General features: G+C 42.9%; 1 protein-coding gene across 3 annotated transcripts in view; it reads left to right on the top strand.

Annotated features, from left to right (window-relative positions):
- Nucleotides 1-19,832, top strand: part of slc12a2 (solute carrier family 12 member 2) — a 108,088-nt gene that overhangs the window by 53,490 nt on the left and 34,766 nt on the right. For all 3 annotated transcript variants that reach the window (XM_061698320.1, XM_061698319.1, XM_061698321.1), the window contains exons 14-17: nucleotides 501-656; nucleotides 6,665-6,764; nucleotides 7,122-7,233; nucleotides 11,655-11,795. In XM_061698320.1, the coding sequence (XP_061554304.1) occupies nucleotides 501-656; nucleotides 6,665-6,764; nucleotides 7,122-7,233; nucleotides 11,655-11,795 (509 nt within the window). The remainder of the gene's footprint in view (nucleotides 1-500; nucleotides 657-6,664; nucleotides 6,765-7,121; nucleotides 7,234-11,654; nucleotides 11,796-19,832) is intronic.

Here is a 19,832-nt window from a genome sequence, read left to right as displayed (position 1 = left end):
TTGATTAATATTGAGTGAAGTGGTTTGGTCAATGTACCCTTTATGTGTTGTAGTTGTAGTCTCAGTCTTTGTATAACAATGCAGTACCGCTGTGTCCCATCACTAAAAGCTATTTACTGTAGTTTCTGTGGTACCCCTACGGCACATGAATAAATATGGTCCTAAATTGCTGGCGTAACTTTCTGATCTCATGTATAACAGACTGATACCTCATACCTTATCCCAAGCACATTCAACATCAAGATGGTCTCTCTCCATGCTCTTTGTAACATGTTCGTCGTCCATGATCACAGTTCGTTTCAAAAAGAAAGTTTGTTGCATCCCATTTTTGTTTTGTTTTGTTATTCTGTCCTTGTTGGTGTATTTGACGAACCTACCCAAGTTTAACATCTAATTCGTGTGTTCATTTTAACAGAAGTTACTTGTAATAGTTTTGCGGCGGTTTCGATGTGGGTATGTCAGTAGTATGTCGTAATTGTGACTTGCCATTCGTATGCCAGGGTGGCGTCCCAGCTTCAAGTACTACAACATGTGGGTTTCGCTTGCTGGAGCTGTTCTGTGCTGCGTGGTAATGTTTGTCATCAACTGGTGGGCTGCTCTCTTCACCAACGTCATTGTTCTGGGACTCTACATTTACGTCAGCTATAAAAAGCCGGGTAAGTGTCTAATCTTAAAGTTGTCTCAATTTCTACAGTATATGCAATAATATTACTTGTACTTAAAATGTTATTTATTTGAGTTATTTCCCCAAGGTTCGTAAAGGGACCATACTGAGTGGTGAAGTACTGTTGACTTACATTTTTTTAACTGTGCAACCTTTTTGGCAATACTTGATTTCACCAAGTGTAATATTTAAACAGCTGTAAAGCATGATGAACCTCAAGTGTTCTTTAGCATATACCTTTCCAAAAAAAGATGAGATGACATTTTGACATACTGAAAAATGTATTTGCATCTACAGTACTAGCATCTAAGGTTATTTATTCATATACAGTACCTTAAAAGCATTTGCATAAGTCAGTGGTTCTTTTCTGTTGTCACCCCAAAACCCGCATTTTCCTGTTGTCGCCAAGTCTTTTTAAGGAAGAAAGAAAATGTATCGTTCAAAAATCCTTTAGCTTTTGAAAACATAGTATACATAACTGCAGTCATCCGTTGCCATATCGTGCTTCACGTTTTGCAGCTTCACTGTATTGCAGATTTTTATATTGCACGTATCTAATTTTATATCACAGACTTGTCGCTATATCACGGGATTTTGCGGTCATTATTTTTTCCCCAAGGATGGTTACAACAGAGCAATAGGCGCGAGCCAGGAGGAAATAATGCATTAAAAGAGAGAGCATGTCCAAAGTTTGGGATCATTTCATACTTAAAGGAGAAATAAGTAGTTAAAAAGAAAAAAAAAAACTTCTCTGGTCCCGTCTAATGCCTCTAATTTACCCTTTATTATTTTCCAACTGAGCAGAGCACGAGAAGAATAGCCAAGCAGAGAAAAGGCAAAAACTAGGAAAAAGTGGCTTATAGTGATAGCGAGGATAGTCTCCAGGAAGATGCCTAAACTCATGGAACAGGTACAAAAACAAAGAGCCAATCCAAGAGAAAGTTGTACAAAATATTTTGGGAGCAAGACGGGATGCACAAAGCAAACGAGGAGGATCAAAGGAACTTAGGAATTGATTGTAAAATATAGTCATAAAAACAGTAGACAGGAATGAAAGATATGAACTGGTTTCATGAAGTGTAATCAAGAATCAATCAAGAATGCACAAGCCAGTACAAACTGTAGGCCGTTCCCAAGCCCGGATAAATGCAGAGGGTTGCGTCAGGAAGGGCATCCGGTTTAAAACTTTGCCAAACAAATATGAGCGTTCATCCAAAGAATTCCATACCGGATCGGTCGTGAGCCGGGTTAATAACGTCCGCCCCCGGCACCGTTAACCTGCAGGGCGCTGGTGGAAATTCAGCTACAGTGGGTCGAAGGTGAAGGAGAAATGGAAAGCGGGTTCTTAGGCAGAAAGAAAAGAGCAAAACACAGAGCCCAGAATTGAATGTGGGGACTTTGAATGTTTGGACAATGACACGGAAAGCTCAGGAGTTGGTTGACATGATGATTAGGAGAAAGGTTGATGTATTGTGTGTCCAGGAGACCAGGTGGAAAGGCAGTAAGGCTATAAGTTCAGGGCCAGGGTTTAAATTAGTTAACAATGGTGTCGATGGGAAGATAAATGGAGTAGGGGTTATTTTAAAGGAAGAGTTAACTAAGAATGTCTTGGAGGTGAAAAGAGTATCAGATCGAGTGATGAGGCTGCAACTTGAACTTGAGGGTGTTATTCATAATGTGATTAGTGGCTATGCCCCACCGGTAGGATGTGACCTAGAGGTGAAAGAGAAATTCTGGAAGGAGCTAGACGGAGTAGTTCTGAGCATCCCAGACAGAGAGAGAGTCGTGATTGGTGCAGATTGTAATGCACATGTTGGTGAAGAAAACAGGGGTGGAGAAGAAGTAATGGCTAACTGCATCCAGGAAAGGAACTTGGAGGGACATATGGTGGTAGACTTTGCAAAAAGGATGCAAATGGCTGTAGTGAACACTTTTTTTCCCAGAAGAGGCAGGAACATAGGGTGACATACAAGAGCGGACGTGGAAGCATGCAGGTGGATTACATTACAGACGATGTAATCTGAAGGAGGTTACTGACTGCAAGGTAGTGGTAGGGGAGAGTGTGGCTAGATAGCATGGGATGGTGGTGTGTAAGATGATTCTTGTGGTGGGGAGGAAGATTAGGAAGACAAAAACAGAGCAGCGAACCATGTGGTGGAGGCTGAGAAAGGAAGAGTGTTGTGCAGTTTTTCAGGAAGAGGTGAGACTGGCTCTCGGTGGACAGGAGGGGCTTCCAGAAGACTGGACCACTACAGCCAAAGTGATCAGAGAGAGAGGTAGGAGAGTACTTGGTTTATCATCTGGCAGGAAAGGAAAGAAGGAGACTTGGTGGTGGAACCTCACAGTACAGGAAATCATATCAGGAAAGAGGTTAACTAAGAAGTGGGACACTGAGAGGACCGAGGAGAGGCGAAAGAAATACATTGAGATGCGACGTAGGGCAAAGGTACAGGTGGCAAAGACCAAACAAGAGGCAGATGATGACATGTATGCCAGGTTGGACACTAAAGAAGGAGAAAATGATCTATACAGGTTGGCCAGACAGAGGGATAGAGATGGGAAGGATATGCAACAGGTTAGGGTGATTAAGGCTAGAGATGGCAATGTGTTGACTGGTGCCAGTACTGTGCTGGATAGATCGAAAGAATACTTTGAGGAGTTGATGAATGAGGAAAATGAGAGAGAGGGGAGAGTAGAAGAGGCGCGTGTGGTGGACCAGGAAGTGGCAATGAAAAGTGTGCTGGTGCCCATTTTTAAGAACAAGGGTGATGTGCAGAGCTGTGGGAACTATAAAGGAATAAATTTGATGAGGCACACAATGAAGTTATGGGCAAGAGTAGTGGAGCCTAGACTCAGGACAGAAGTATTTGCGAGCAACAGTGTGGTTTCACGCCTAAAAAGAGCACCACAGATGCATTATTTGCCTTGAAGATGTTGATGGAAAAGTACAGAGGTCAGAAGGAGCTACATTGTGTCTTTGTATATCTAGAGAAAGCCTATGACAGAGTACCCAGAGAGGAACTGTGGTACTGCATGCGGAAGTCTGGAGTGGCAGAGAAGTATGTTACAATAATACAGGACATGTACGAGGGCAGCAGAACGGTGGTGAGGTGTGCTGTAGGTGTGGCAGACGAATTTAAGGTGGAGGTCGGAGTGCATCAGGGATCAGCCCTGAGCTCCTTCCTGTTTACAGTGGTGATGGATAGGCTAACAGATGAGGTCAGACTGGAATCCCCGTGGACCATGATGTTCGCAGATGATATTGTGATCTGCAGTGAAAGCAGGGAGCAGGTGGAGGAACAGTTAAAAAGGTGGAGGCAGGCAGTGGAAAGGAGAGGAATGAAGATTAGCCAAAGTAAAACTGAATATATGTGCATGAATGAGAGCGGTAGAGGGGGAAGAGTGAGGCTCCAAGGAGAAGAGATAGCGAGGGTGAAGGACTTTAAATACTTGGGGTCAACCGTCCAGAGCAATGGTGAGTGTGGTAAGAAAGTGAAGAAACAAGTCCAAGCAGGTTGGAACGGGTGGAGGAAGGTGTCAGGTGTGTTATGTTACAGAAAAGTCTCAGCTAGGATGAAGGGCAAAGTTGTTAAGACAGTGATGAGGCCTGCCATGATGTACAGATTAGAGACAGTGGCACTGAAGAGACAACCGGAAGCAGAAGATGTTGAGGTTCACTCTCGGCGTGACCAACAGGAAGCAGAGCTGGAGGTGGCGGAAATGAAGATGTAGTTTGCTCGCGGAGTGACCACGTTGGATAAAATTAGAAATGTGCTGATCACAGGTACAGCCAAGGTTCGATGTTTTGGAGACAAAGTTAGAGAGAGCAGACTTCGATGGTTTGGACACGTCCAGAGGAAAGATAGTGAGTATATCGGTAGGAGGATGATGAGGATGGAGCTGCCAGGCAAGAGAGCAAGAGGAAGACCAAAGAGAAGGTTGAGTGATGTCGTGTTCGAGAGGAGGATGCAGGAGATAGGCTTGACACGTTGTGGCGACCCGTAACGGGACAAGCCGAAAGGAAAAAAAGATGAAGTGTAACCAAGCTCAAGTTTCACACACAAACGCACTGAAGTTTAATTTCTGGGCTTGTGCAAGCTCAGAAATTAAACTCACTCACTCACACACACACACACACACACACACACACACACACACACACACACTCTCTCTCTCTCTCTCTCTCTCTCTCTCTCTCTCTCACTCACTCACTCACTCACTCACTCACTCTCTCATCTTTTCATTCGAAAGCATGCACTTCGGTACGGCTCTGTGTACAAACACACAGTAAAAACATTTGCACGCCAGATGACATTCAGTTGGTTGCGTTTTGTGTGAATCCACCACATCAATGTCTCACATCGTCTGCAGATGTACTGTATCATTTTATTTTTGTGTAATGTTAATTGTTAACCCATGTGGCTGGGTGTGCTTTTTTTGCCCCATCGTATGCATGCTAGAGGCTATGTAGTTGTTTCAAATACACAACATGGCAACGTATAACAACCCTACTCTTTGCTTCATGGTTAGTTTTCAAGGAAACTGACTGGTAGTGACAATATACAGCCTGAAGCCTCTTTTTTGAAGACTATTTACATTATTTAATGATTTACTATTTTATTATATCAGCCAAAGTGCTGCTTGTTGTCAAGTGAGTGGCGCCTCAAAGTGGCTGGAAGTATCGTGTTCTAAATGGATCTCAAAGTATTCAAAAGTATTCAATCCCATACAACACAAAGACAACAGTACTTTTTGTTGTTGTTCTTTTAATAGTGGGTTTGAATACTGGACCAGTAGTGAAAAAGTCACTGGTTTGACAACGTTGCATCATCACACACTCACTTGTATTTTGGCTAATTAGACTTCCATAGAGTGACTCTCTAACATGGACTTGTCCAGAAAAAGCCCCTCTCACAGCTACTTCTGTTTGACCCAGTTTTGTGTCCACTTTGTCCATATTTGGCTAAGACCACTCCCTTTCCTCTGATTGGTTGCCTCTATGTAGAAGACCCACTTGTGAGAGCACACGTGTTTATAATGTTCACAGCGCGGGCTCAGGGGTGGAACCGTATGGCGGGGGATCTTTGCTAGCGACGTAGATAAGCTCAAGAAATTTGAATGTTTTGATTTCATGCCTCTCGGAAGAAAAATGTCTGGAACTTAGGAATGCATGGACCATTTTAATTCATATTTTACATCTTTACTGGGGCATCATAGAGTCAATATCCCAAACACTAGAAAAAGTTGCTTTGGTAAAAATATGGCACCTTTAAAGTGGCCGCACACACAAATGGTATACATACACTCTGCAATAAAATACATTATGTAAGAAACAAAAATGAAAATTTGAAACAATACAAACCCTTTAAAATCTGGTTGTTTTTTTTCCCACAAATTGCAACCTGTTAAATCCTGACTACGTCATCAGTTTTTCCAAATACAGCAACTGTTTTTTTGTTTTGTTTTGGAATATTGTGTAATTTGTAGCTGTAAATTTGACATTGTGCTGTATTTAGTTAGGTTTCAGGCCTACAAGATTACTTATCTCCTGATGAAAGACATTCAATTGCAATCATCTTTTTCACATGATTCAGGTTGATTGCATACACACAAATCTAAATCCGTTGCTGGAATAATTCTACCATATTCATTCAAATTCCTGATGTTGCAGAATGTTAAGATAAGCTCTATTGCCTTGATCTTTACTGATAATGAACACTTAACCCAAAAACTGGCGTTGATGCAAGCCTTAACGTAATACAGAACTGGCACGGTGGAGTATGCCCTTGCAACCTCTACAAATGCAATGCAGGCCTTATGACTTGGAACACACCTGTGTGCACACAGCTTGACATGCAGCTACACATACAGTACATGCAAGGCGTTCTCATTGCCTGTAACGCCACATGGGCCAGATGGCCTGTGGTTCAGCAGGATGACCCACAAGCATACTTCCTAATTCCAAAGTGTGTTTCTGTGTGCATGTTCTCTCCCATCCAGATGTGAACTGGGGCTCATCGACCCAGGCTTTGACCTACCACCAGGCTCTCACCCACACGTTGCACCTCAGTGGAGTAGAAGACCACATTAAGAATTTCAGGTATAAAAGACAAGTAAGCACTCATTAACCGGTCATTGAATTTGTGAGGATCATCTTTGCGGTTGGATCGAGCTGATTATGGTTATTTTACAATTTACAGTTCAGGAAGCTGATAAGCAGAATAAAAAGGCATTAAATACTGAATGATTAGTGTGGCCCCATGAGTTCATTCAAATGTCCTCTCACCACCTATTTATAATCCCAAGGAATTTAACATTTTTGCTTTGATTGTGCTAATCTGCTTCAGATAACCCCCTCCCCTCACTCACTCCCCCTTCGCCAAGATGAGGCTACAGTAACATGAAAACAAAGTTTATTAAGCAGTGATTGTACATTTTCGCTTATTATTGTATCTAGACCCCAGTGTCTGGTGATGACTGGTTATCCTAACTCCCGTCCAGCGCTATTGGACCTGGTCCACAGCTTTACCAAGAATGTGGGTCTGATGATCTGTGGTCATGTTCGCACGGTGAGCAAACTCTCTCTTATACGAATAGCAGATAATGCTATAATTGTGATGCATTTGCAACAGTAATATGTACACCTCACTCATTTAACAAAAAATTGAAATGTATTTCTTTCTGGCAATATTTTTCAGGTTAACAGTAATTATATAAGTAGTATTTTATATGTACAGTGTATGTGTGTGTATATAAATTGGGTACGTATTCAGAGCCTTTATTTCCAATATGGCACCGCCACCTAGAGGTTATGAGAGGTGTACACTTTCATTCTTACATGCCTATAGGTTATCAAAAATGTGTAGCCTACACTTTCATTCCAATATGACAGGGGTACGTTTGACAGCATATACAGTGGTTACGGAAAGTATGCAGACCCCCTTAAATTTTGTACTCTTTGTTATAATGCAGCCCTTTGCTAAAATAATTTAAGTTCATTTTTTTCCTCATGAATATACCCACAGCACCCCATATTGACAGAAAAAAACGGAATTGTTGAGAAAAACTGAAATATCACACAGCCATAAGTATTCAGACCCTTTGCTGTGACACTGATATATTAAACTCGGGTGCTGTCCATTTCTTCTGATCATCCTTGAAATGGTTCTACACCTTCATTGGTGTCCAGCTGTGTTTGATTATACTGATTGGACTTGATTAGGAAAGTCACACACCTGTTGATATAAGACCTTACAGCTCACAGCGCATGTCAGAGCAAATGAAAATCATGAGGTCAAAGGAACTGCCTGAAGAGCTCAGCGACGGAATTGTGGCAAGGCACAGATCTGACCAAGGTTACAAAAAGCTTCTGCTCCACTTAAGGTTCCCAAAACCACAGTGGCCTCCATAATCCTGAAATGGAAGACGTTTGGGATGACCAGAACCCTTCCGAGAGCTGGCCGTCTGGCCAAACTGAGCAATCGGAGGAGAAGAGCCTTGGTGAGAGAGGTAAAGAAGAACCCAAATATCACTGGAGCTGAGCTCCAGCGATGCAGTCGGGAGATGGGAGAAAGTCAACCATCACTGCAACCCTCCACCAGTCGGGGCTTTATGGCAGAGTGGCTCAACAGAAGCCTCTCCTCAGTGTAAGACACATGAAAGCCTGCATGGAGTTTTCTAAAAAACACCTAAAGGACTCCAACATGGTGGGAAATAAGATTCTCTGGTCTGATGAGACCAAGATAGAAATTGTTGGTCTTAATTCTAAGTGGTATGTGTGGAGAAAACCATGCACTACTCATCACCTGTCCAATACAGTCCCAACAGTGAAGCATGGTGGTGGCAGTATCATGCTGTGGGAGTGTTTTTCAGCTGCAGGGACAGGACAACTGGATGCAATCAAAGAAAAAGTGAATCCGGCCAAGTACAGGAATATCCTAGGCAAACACCTTCTGCAGAATGCTCAGGACCTCAGACTGGGCCGAAGGTTCAGCTTCCAACAAGACAATGACCCGAAGCACACAGCTTAAATAATGGAGTGGGTTCAGAACAACTCCGTGACTCTTCTTGTCTTCTTGAATGGCCCAGCCAGAGCCCTGACTTAAACCCAGTTGAGCATCTTTGGAGAGACCTGAAAATGGTTGTCCACCAACGTTCACCATCCAACCTGACAGAACTGGAGAGGATCTGCAAGGAGGAATGGCAGAGGATCCCCAAATCCAGGTGTGTTGCATCATTCCCAAAAAGGCTCATGGCTGTATTCGCTCAAAAGGGTGCTTCTACTAAATACTGAGCAAAGGATTTGAATACTTATGGCTGTGTGATATTTCAGTTTTTCTTTTTTAATAAATCTGCCAAAAATTCAACATTTCCGTTTTTTTCTGCTAATATTGGTTGCAAAATTACATTAATGAGGGATTTTTTTTTTAACTTTTTTAGCAAATAGCTGCAATATAATGAAAGAGTAAAAAATTTAAGTGGGTCTGAATACTTTCCGTACCCACTGTGTGTGTGTGTGTGTGTGTGTGTGTGTGTGTGTGTGTGTGTGTGTGTGCCGTATTTTTGCGACCATAAGGCGCACCGTATTAAAAAGGCGCAGTCTCAGTTACAGGGTCTATTTCAGTATTTAACACATACATAAGTCGCACCGTATTATTGGGCGCAGGCATGGTAAAACATACGCTAGCTTAAAACATACGCTAGCATGCATGCTAGCGTATGTTTTTAAAAAGGCAGCGGGAGCAAAACTGAGTTCGGTTGTACTTTATTGAAGTATTTAACAATGTACTCACGTTATTTTTTTGATCAATCCTCATTCACAAATCCATCAAAGTCCTCATCTTCTGTATCCGAAATTAACAGCTGGGCAAGTTCTCCGTCAAACATGCCGGGTTCCCTCTCGTCATTGTCTGAGTCAGTCTAGTTGCCGGGAGGCTGTTCAGCCGGCTTTCGCGAAAGCTCAGACAACAGTCAAAGCAGATACCTTAGCCCAGGCATCCACTTGCGAACCATGGATTCGTTGATCTTGAATTCTCTCGCGGCTGCTCGATTCCCATTTTCCTCCGCGTAACTGATAGCTTGCAGTTTAAACTGTGCTTCATAAGCGTGTCTCTTCGTAGGTGCCATTTTCGGGGGTCCTTAGCCAATATATAGCTAGTGCGGGCGTGCCTTTAGCGTATTCTTTCACGCCCACCCTTCCCCCTCTAACGTCCGCATACTGTCCTCAGTCACGTCCGCCTTTCCTCTATATAAGCACCGTGTCGGCAGGAAATGTGGCGTGGCTGAGGACAGTATGCAGACGTAAAGGGGGAAGGGTGCGCGTGAAGGAGGAGGTTAAAGCCACGCCCCCAGTAGGTATATAGCGGCGGTATGTGCATTGTGCAAAACATCGGTTTGGCTAAGGACCCCCGAAAATGGCACCTACGAAGAGACACACTTACGAAGCAAAGTTTAAACTGCAAGCTGTCAGTTACGCGGAGGAACATGGGAATCGAGCAGCCGTGAGAGAATTCAAGATCAACGAATCCATGGTTCGCAAGTGGAAGAAGCAGGAAAACGAGCTTCGCCAAGTCATGAAGAAAAAGCTGAGTTTCCGCGGAAACAAGGCGAGGTGGCCCGAGTTGGAAGACTAACTCGAGCAATGGATTCATGAGCAAAGAACAGCCAGGAGAAGCGTCTCTACAGTCACCATTCGACTGAGGGCAATAACGCTTGGAGAAGAAATGAAAATCGAACATTTTCAAGGAGGTCCTTCTTGGTGCTTTTGTTTTATGAAACTGCGCCATCTATCCATCCGGGCAAGGACTACCGTGGCGCAGCGACTTCCGGCGGATTACAAGGAAAAGATGGCCATCTTCCGCTCCTACTGCAGTAAAAAGATTGCCGACAAATACATCCAGCCCAACCACATCACCAACATGGACGAGGTGCCGCTCACTTTTGCTCACTTTCGACAGCCCCGGTGAACCACACTGTAGAGAAGAAGGGGACCACCACGGTAGCGATACGCACAACGGAGCACGAGAAGTCGGCTTTTACTGTTGTGCTTGGTTGCCACGGTAATGGACTGAAATTGCCACCTATGGTGAGTTTTAAGAGGAAGACTCTGCCTTAAGAAACGTTTCCGGCTGAAGTCATCGTTAAGGCCAATCAAAAGGGCTGGATGGACGAGGAGAAAATGAGAAAGTGGCTGAGTGAGGTGTACGTAAAGAGACCAGAAGTTTTTTATCCACGCGTCACCGTCCCTGTTGATCTGTGACTGCATTCGCGCCCATCTCAAAGCCGCTGTGAAAAAACAAGTGCAACTAAGACTGGGAGGCTACGCCGGGTGAGTTACGCCACCATATGTGAATGGATTGTGGATGCTTGGGCTAAGGTAGCTGCTTTGACTGTTGTCCGAGCTTTCGCGAAAGCCGGCATCATTGCTGAACAGCCCCCCGGCAACGAGACTGACTCTGACAATGACGAGAGGGAACCCGGCGTGTTTGATGGAGAACTTGCCCAGCTGTTCGTTTCGGATACAGAAGATGAGGACTTTGATGGATTTGTGGATGAGGATTGATCAAAAAATAAAAATACCGTGAGTACATTGTGAGTACATACCGTGAGTACATTGTTAAATACTTCAATCAAGTACAACCAAACTCAGTTTTTTGCTCCCGCTGCCTTTTTAAAAACATTGTTTTAGTGTGCATGCATGCGTGCATGCATGCTGCCGTATGTTTTAAGGTAGCGGGTATGGTAATGTTTTACCATACCTGCGCTCAATAATACAGCCTTATGTATGTGTTAAAGACAGAAATAGACCCCGTAACTGAGACTGCGCCTTTTAATACCGTGCGCCTGATGGTCGTGAAAATACGGTATATTAAAAATGATTAAGTGATCCGGTTACTGCTATGACATTTATAGAAATTATTCAGAGCATTAAAATCAGTTGATTCTGTATTTAGTGTCTGAATGTGAGCCACGTGTCTTTGCCACCCCACAGGGTTGTAGAAGACCAAACTTTAAAGATCTGGCAACAGACCAGTCCCGGTATCAGCGATGGCTGCTGAAGAATGAAACAAAGGCTTTCTATACACCAGTGTTTGCAGAAGACATGCGGCAGGGCAGCCAGTACCTCCTTCAGGTAGGAAGACATTGCCACTAAATTATGAAGCAAGTCGCAACAAACTTTTGCAGTGAGGTTAGTCAGCTGTAATTTTACAAAGGTATATTTCCAGCAATTAACTCAAACTTTTATCAAAAGCAAATGTTTGTCATGGCATCTCCTCATAAGCTATAAAATGTATCTACTGTATGTGTGTAGTGATTTGGTTAATCACATCCATCCATTTTGTTCCGCTTACCTGAAGACGGGTCGCGGGGGCAGCAGCTTAAGCAGGGAAGCCCAGACTTTCCTCTACCGAGCCACTTCATGCAGCTCTTCCGGGGGAATCCCGAGGTGTTCCCAGCCCAGCCGGGAGACATAGTCTCTCAAGCGTGTCCTGGGTCGTCCCCGGGGCTTCCTCCAGGTGGGATGTGCGTGGAACATCTCATCCGGGGGGCATCCTAACCAGATTCCCGAGCCACCTCGTCTGGCTCTTCTCGATGCGAGGAGCAGTTGCTCTGTTCTGAGGCTTTCCCTGATGACCAAGCTTCTCACCCTATCGCTATGGGAGAGCCTGGACACCCTGCGGAGGAAACTAATTTTGGCCGCTTATATCCGCGATCTTGTTCGTTCAGTCACATCCCGTAGCTCGTGACCATAGGTGAGGGTAGGAAGATAGATCAACCGGTAAAAAGAGAGCTTTGCCTTTTGGCTCAGCTCTTTCTTCACCAGGACAGACCGATACAGAGTCTGCATCACTGCAGACCCTGCACCGATCCGCCTGTCGATCTCCCGCTTCATTCTTCCCTCACTCGTGAACAAGACCCCAAGATACTAGAACTCTTCCACTTGGGGCAGGATCTCTTCCTTGACCCGGCGAGGGCACTCCACCTTTTTCCGACTGAGGACCATGGCCTCAGATTTGGAGGTGCTGATTTTCCTCCCAGCTGTTTCACACACTGCTGTGAACCGCTCCAGCGAGAGTTCATACATACAAATCAGCATGGTCTGCCGTCGCTGTCGTCATAGGCTGTTTCATACTCCTTGAACGCTGGCAGCTCGATCCATTCCACATATCCACCATCCACACACAGGTGTAATTTCGAAATATTACTCCGCGGCGGACTAATATGTGAGTGCATCAGCCTGAGGTTCTGCCTGTGCACTCGGTCGGGACCTGCTTTGGATAAGTCACAGGAGTTGACGAGACCAGAAAAATCACTTCCGCTGCTTCTGCTGTTAAGAAGTAACAGTACTTTTACTCTGTTACAATGATGTCAATGTCACTCGCTACTTTTCTTTATCAATTATTGCTTATTTATCCACTATTTTGTGCACAAGACTACGAATTCAACTTCTGCATTGGGCGCTGTTTGCTCCAATCCAATTTAAGTGGTAAACAAATTAAAGCTAATTTATTTATATAGCGCATTTCCTACACAAGGCAACTCAATGCGCTTTCCAGGATTAAAAGCATTTAAAACAATGGAATAAAAACTGCTGATAAACATTTAAAACAAATAAAAATACAATTAAAACAGCATACAGTGCAAGAAATATCATTTAAAAGTGGAAATGCTCAAAAAATCATGGGGAAAAAATAAGAGTTTTTAACCTGGACTTAAAAACATGCACACTTGGGGCTGACGCCACCTCTGTTGGCAACTTATTCCATTTGTTTGCAGCATAACAGCTAAATGCTGCTTCACAGTGTTTGCTTTGGACTCTATACTCCACTATTTGACCTGAGTCTTTCGATCTCACAGCCCAACTGGGTTTATAATCATTTCATTCATGTATTCAGGACCTAAACCGTTCAGTGATTTATAGATCAGTAACAGAACTTTAAAATCTATTCTAAAACTGACTGGAAGCCAGTTTAAAGACTTTAGAATTGGAGTAATATGCTCTGAACTCTTTGTTCTGGTCAGAACCCGAGCTGCAGCAGCGGTGTAATGCTCTTTTTAGGGAGTCCAGTCAGAAGACCATTAAAATAGTCAAGTCTACTTGAGATAAAAGCATGGATGAGCTTCTCCTGGTCTGCTTTACACATGCAAGCCTTCACTCTGGATATGTTCTTCAGATGGTAGAAAGCAGTTTTAGTAATTGATTTGATATGACTGTTGAACCTCAGGTCGGAATCTATCAGAAGACCAAGGTTTCGGACTTGGTCTTTGGTTTTTAAAGAGGTATTTACTAACAGCAATCCTCTTCTCTTTAGTGCCAAAAACAATTCTCAGTTTTATTGTGGTTTAGTTGAAGACAATTTTGGCTCATCCAGTTATCTGTTTTAGACAGTGACACAACACCTCAATTGAACTGTAGTCATCTGGAGACACTCCGAGATATAACTGTGTTATCTGCATAACCATGATAGTCAAAATTAAAGTTCTGAAGAATTTGACCCAAGGGTAGCATATACAGGCTGAACAGGAGGGGTCCAAGAACTGAGCCTTGGGGACCCCATAGGTCATTGCCATTCAATGAGATTGAACACTTCCAATGGTTACAAAATAACTCCTTTCCTCCAGGTAGGACCTGTACCTTTTAAGGACTGTTCCATTTAGTCCTACCCACATTTCCAATCTGTTCAGCGGTATATTATGATCTACCGTATCAAAAGCCACACTGAGGTCCAACGAGACCAGAATTGACACCTTTCCTGAGTTAGTATTCAACCTTATATCATTTAGCACTATAAGAGCAGATTTTGGCCTGTGATGAGTTCGGAAACCTGATTGAAATTTGTCAAAAAGTCAATTTAAGTTCAAGAAATTGCTGAGTTTCTCAACAATATTGGCTATGAAAGGGAGATTTGAGATGGGTCTATAGCTTGCTAACATGGAAACGGCCAGCGTTAAATTTTTTAGCACAGGCTTAATGGCAGCTACTTTAAGAGCTTTAGGAAACTCGCCTGACTGAAGTGAGCAATTGATTATTTGCTGCAAATCAGCTAGCACAGACTTTGCAATAGCTTTGAAAAAGTCAGATGGTATTGAGTCAAGACAGCTTGTTGATGGTTTCAGCTGCTGAACCGTTTTCTCTCCGGTTTTTTGGTCAACTGTATCAAATTCTGACATGGTAATAGAGTTTTTGCTGGGTGGCTTCAGATGTAGTATCATTTTATCAGTCTGCTGATTTGTGCTAATATTTAACCTAATTGTATTTTTTTCATGAAAATAAGCTAATTCTTTGCATTTATCTGCTGTAAGGAGTTCTGGAGCCATCTGATTCGGGGGGTTGTGAGCTTGTCAACCACAACACACAGAGTGCGAGTATTGTTGAAGTTCTTACTGATGATTTCAGAAAGGTGTTGCTGTCTCGCCCTGACTAACCCTTGGTTAAAATTACAAAGACTTTGTCTGTAGAGGTCGTAGTCAATTTGTTTCTACATTACATTCTGCTTTCCTACTCTTTGATTTAGATGTCTTTACCATTATTGTGCTCCTCCACGGTGTTCTAGGTCGCCTTAATTGTCTTAGTTTTAATAGGAGTGACAGCATTCATGACTTTTGAGATTTTACAGGTGAAATTATCCAAAAGTTCAACTGTCTCAGCATTCACAGTTTGTGGCACAACAATGGTCCCCATAAACTTAGTGGCAGTACTCTCATTTATGTACCTTTTCTTAATAGACATTGAACTTTTGGAAGAATCTGTAAATCTGTTATTAAAACAATACACAAAAATGGTCAGAAATAGCCATATCCTTAGTGTCAATTGATAGAATTTAAACATCCTTATAAATGACCAGGTCTAAGATGTGACTTTGAGTGTGGGTTGGACTCTTATGTTGAAAGAGGTCAAATGTATCTAGTATAGTAGAGAGTTCTTTCAAAAAAATGTCCATGTTGTTGTCAACACGAATGATAAAGTCTCCCGTTATGACAAAATCGTTGTAGTCAGTACAAATAACTGAGACCAGTTCTGAAAAGTAACCTTTGGGTCACCTTTAACTAAAAACAGAGATATGACATTAATCGGCTCCGCAAAAGACATTTACTCCGCGTCGCCATTGTGCACAGTATATTTTAATCCAAAAGCTGGTTTATTTTTAGCCTTTTGACGTCGTATTGGAAATATCTGACGGCCAATAAAGTTATTAAAAAAAAAAACATGTCGGCGGTGTGGAACAGACAACATGTAGTGCCCGGATGAGACTACAAGACAAATTTGCAAGACAAATGTCAGACTACTGCAATAAAATCTTGTATTCCGATACCACGGCATCCCGTTTTTTACGATCATTGGGATTTATCTTCTCAACTCAAATGTGACCGGATGTGACGTTACCGTGGTGACGACAACAAGAGTGGAGCATGCCGACTTTGTATTATACGGACAAAATGGAGAAAAACGTGTGTTGGTGGTCACCGGTGCTGGACAGGAGAGGATGTTTGTTTCAGGCTTGCTTGAGGTATGTTCACATACCTTTAATACGATACGCATCGCAAGCAGGCAACAAAACGTTATGTAGCCTAGCCAGCTACTGGTAGCACTGATGGTTGTACGTAAATATGCTGCGGCTCTGTTAAATCATGCTCTAAAGTGTCAGTGTGGGTGAAGTAATTTAATTAGAAATAAAGTAGTTTAATTACAGTACGTTAGCACCCATTATTTCTGTCATGTAATGTTGGTTTGACCTGACTGTTTAGAATACACGATCTGACTTGAGCAGTGATTTCCAACCTTTATGGAGCCAAGGAACAAATTTTACAATTGAAAAATCTCAGGCGGCACAGTGGACAACTGGTTAGAGCGTCTTTCTCACAGTTCTGAGGACCGGGATTCAATCCCCTGCTCCGCCTGTGTGGAGTTTGCATGTTCTCCCCGTTGCCTGCGTGGGTTTTCTCCAGGCACTCCGGTTTCCTCCCACATCCCAAAAACATGCATGGTAGGTTAATTGACAACTCTAAATTGCCTGTAGGTGTGAATGTGAGTGCGAATGGTTCTTTGTTTGTATGTGCCCTGCGATTGGCTGGCAACCTGTTCAGGGTGTACCCCGCCTCCTGCCCGATGATAGCTGGGATAGGCTCCGGCATGCCCGCGAACCTAGTGAGGAGAAGCGGCTCAGAAAATGGATGAATGAAAAATCTCACGGAACACCAACAAACAAAAATGTCACAAAAAGTGAATACATTAATTACTATATGTACTTCCTGCCATCTAATAGAAGACAATTTATCATTTGTTCTGTCCGTCACTATGCCTCACTGGCATAAATAGATGAACAAAGATACATTATTTATTGTAAATATAATTTTTTGAGCCATTAAGTACACAAGTATACACAGTAAATGAACAGGTCATTTAAATAGACACGTTCCTCCATCTTGTGATCGGATCGGAGATCGTTTACTGTTTTTTTCAACTCGCTGATTGGTGATCGGCCCCAAAAATCCTGATCGTGTAAAGCCTACATAAAAATAACAGCAATACCACTGCCTTTTTTCCTTATTCAACACTTGTTCATATAATCACAAATTTGCTGGTGTTGCCTCATTTAAACTGGTATCACAGCTACTTTCTGCTAACCATGTTTCATTTAGGAACAAAAAGTCCAGATCATAGGTTGTAATGATGTCATTAATCAGCATTGATTTATTACCCAGTGACCTGATATTGAAAAGAGCTCCTCTCGCAGAGATAACTGGAGAAAATGGTTTGATAGATTCACATTTTTATCCTCACAAAGTTGGTAGTTGTACTTTTTGTGCTGTATTTCTTTGACCAGTTTTCTGTCCCTTGTAATTACAGGGATCAAAAATGCCTGATCTCCATAGGGGTCTGACTTATTCTGGAAAAGAACCCGCATATATCAGTCAGATTCACAGATAAGGTTCTTCATGGGTGGAGGAGGAGCCCTTCGCACCTTAGTGGACGGTGGTTTCAACCGAGGGGGGATGGGAGGAAGATCATGGCGTGGTGTGCGTTGGATTCCAATATGGACAATAGTCTTCATCCTGTCCGTCACACCAAGCAGAGAATTTAGGCTCGTAGAGAGTGAGTTTTGCGTTGGGCTTTGCTCCAATGGGGCAGGGAGGGATGTGGGAGATTCAACATGCTTGCTCATCTTATGTCATTCGCTCCTCCGATTGTTTGGATGACACTGATGAATCCGTCTGCGCCTTGTGTCGCCTTATCTCCTGTTCCTCCGATTGTTTGGGAACAACTGTATCTTTTTGTCCTTCAACCGTGTCACCAAAGCCAATGTTTTCTTTTTGGGCCGCTGAATGACGTACACCGTAAAAATGTCGTCGTTGTCGTTAATAACTTAACCCCTTGTCTACTTAGACAGAAACAGTCTTCTTTGAGCCACTGATTTAATTGACTCTGCCGAGAGAAACGTTCATCTCCAAATCGTACAGGTAGGAGAGGTCCACTAATAAAAACCACAGCATACAAACATTCCACTTTTGTTAGGAGATCAATGAACTCTTGCTTCAGTACCTCTGATTGCCGCTTGAGATCATCCATGGCCCGTGTGTGTATAATGACACATTTCACAGTTGGGTGCTGTTTAGTGATCTCCAGGATTTTTTTTAGAGATATCAGACACCATGTCATTGGTAAAATACAGTACTTTGGTGTTCTGCTCACTGCAAAAACGTTTCACATCCTTGACAGCTCCATCACCAACTATTAACGTTTGGGGTGCCATTTTTTTCTTGTATAATTTAGCTTCATACCTTTCAGGGGTGGTGGGGGATGAACATTCTTGGCCAGGGTCTTGTAAAAGTGGCTCAAATGTATTTGTAAGTCTGATGTCAATGTTTTGCATTGACTCACGTCCTTTCTTCTTGCCCTTCGCTGTAGCGACTGTCCACGGCCGCTCACTCGGGGTTGAAGCAGCTCGCAACGCATGCCAGCCGTATTCCTCGGTAATCTGCTGGTGTTGTGTCCTCCCTTTTAGATGTTCTTTGGGCTTTGCTCCCAGTAAATTCCAGGGAGAACTGCTCGATGGTCCATGACCGTTTCCACAGTCCACATCCGTCTTATTTGTTGAGATAAGTGGCTGCCATTTTGAGACATCGCTAGAGTGATTTCATTCCCCGACTGTCCATTTACATCCATATACACTTCAAGACGGTGGATTTTCATTTCCAGGATTGACATCCTCTGCAGCAGTCCGTGATAATCCTCAGTGGAAAAGGGAGGCATCTTGATTGCTGGTCTTGTTGCTAATAGCAGGCTTGTGCTAATTAGCAGGCCACGCTCACATAATGCATAATGGTGACAGGGTATCAGAAAATATTGGAATATAGCAACAACTGACTGTATCTACAAAACAAAGTACAGTTTTTTTTTTTTTTTTTTTTTTTTAGAAAAAAAACAAGCTTATCAGCAAGAAAAAATGTTAACAGAAATAAAGCAAGCAGAGCGAGCAAAAAAGCGCCTTCACTGTACAAGAGCGAGAGAGAACTGGAGTGACGTTTAAGTCTAGTTCACCAATCAAACGACACAAGAAATTCACATGACCTCACACAACGTCTTCCATTGGGCTTCCCGGACATCGGTATTAACACTAGATAAGCCAGCTCTGCTGATTGTCGTGCCTACGTGGCCACCATGTTGGGAAGGTCGTCGTTACTGTGAAGGCAACGGCGCGCGACTCGTGTTTATATTCAGACGAACAAAAACAACAGTTTTCATTTATTGTAGTATTTGTCTGTCACTGTCTGCCCAAAGGTGGATATTTCAGCCCACTTATAACTTGAGAAAACACCTTGCAGTAAATTGCAGATGATGTACTTTTGGCTGTGCATAAACACACACACACACACACACACACAGCAATATCAGAATTTGCACATTCACATTTTATTTTATTTTTATTTCATTGATGTTCATGCTGTGGTTGGAAAAAAATAGGAAGATATTTACTCACTACTTGAGTAATTATTGCACTGTATACGTTTTACTCTTAATTTTTTGGAGGACTACTTTTTAGTTTTACTTGAGTCACATGATTGTCAACTAACAGTACTCTTACTTGAGTACAATATTTGGCTACTCTACCCACCTCTGGAGCGGACATCCTCTCTTGTTACTCTTATGTTTAAGCAACGTTTTTGC

Source organism: Phycodurus eques, chromosome 15 (genome assembly GCF_024500275.1).
Source record: "Phycodurus eques isolate BA_2022a chromosome 15, UOR_Pequ_1.1, whole genome shotgun sequence".
Lineage (NCBI taxonomy): Eukaryota > Metazoa > Chordata > Actinopteri > Syngnathiformes > Syngnathidae > Phycodurus > Phycodurus eques.
This window is presented reverse-complemented; position numbering and strand designations above follow the sequence as displayed.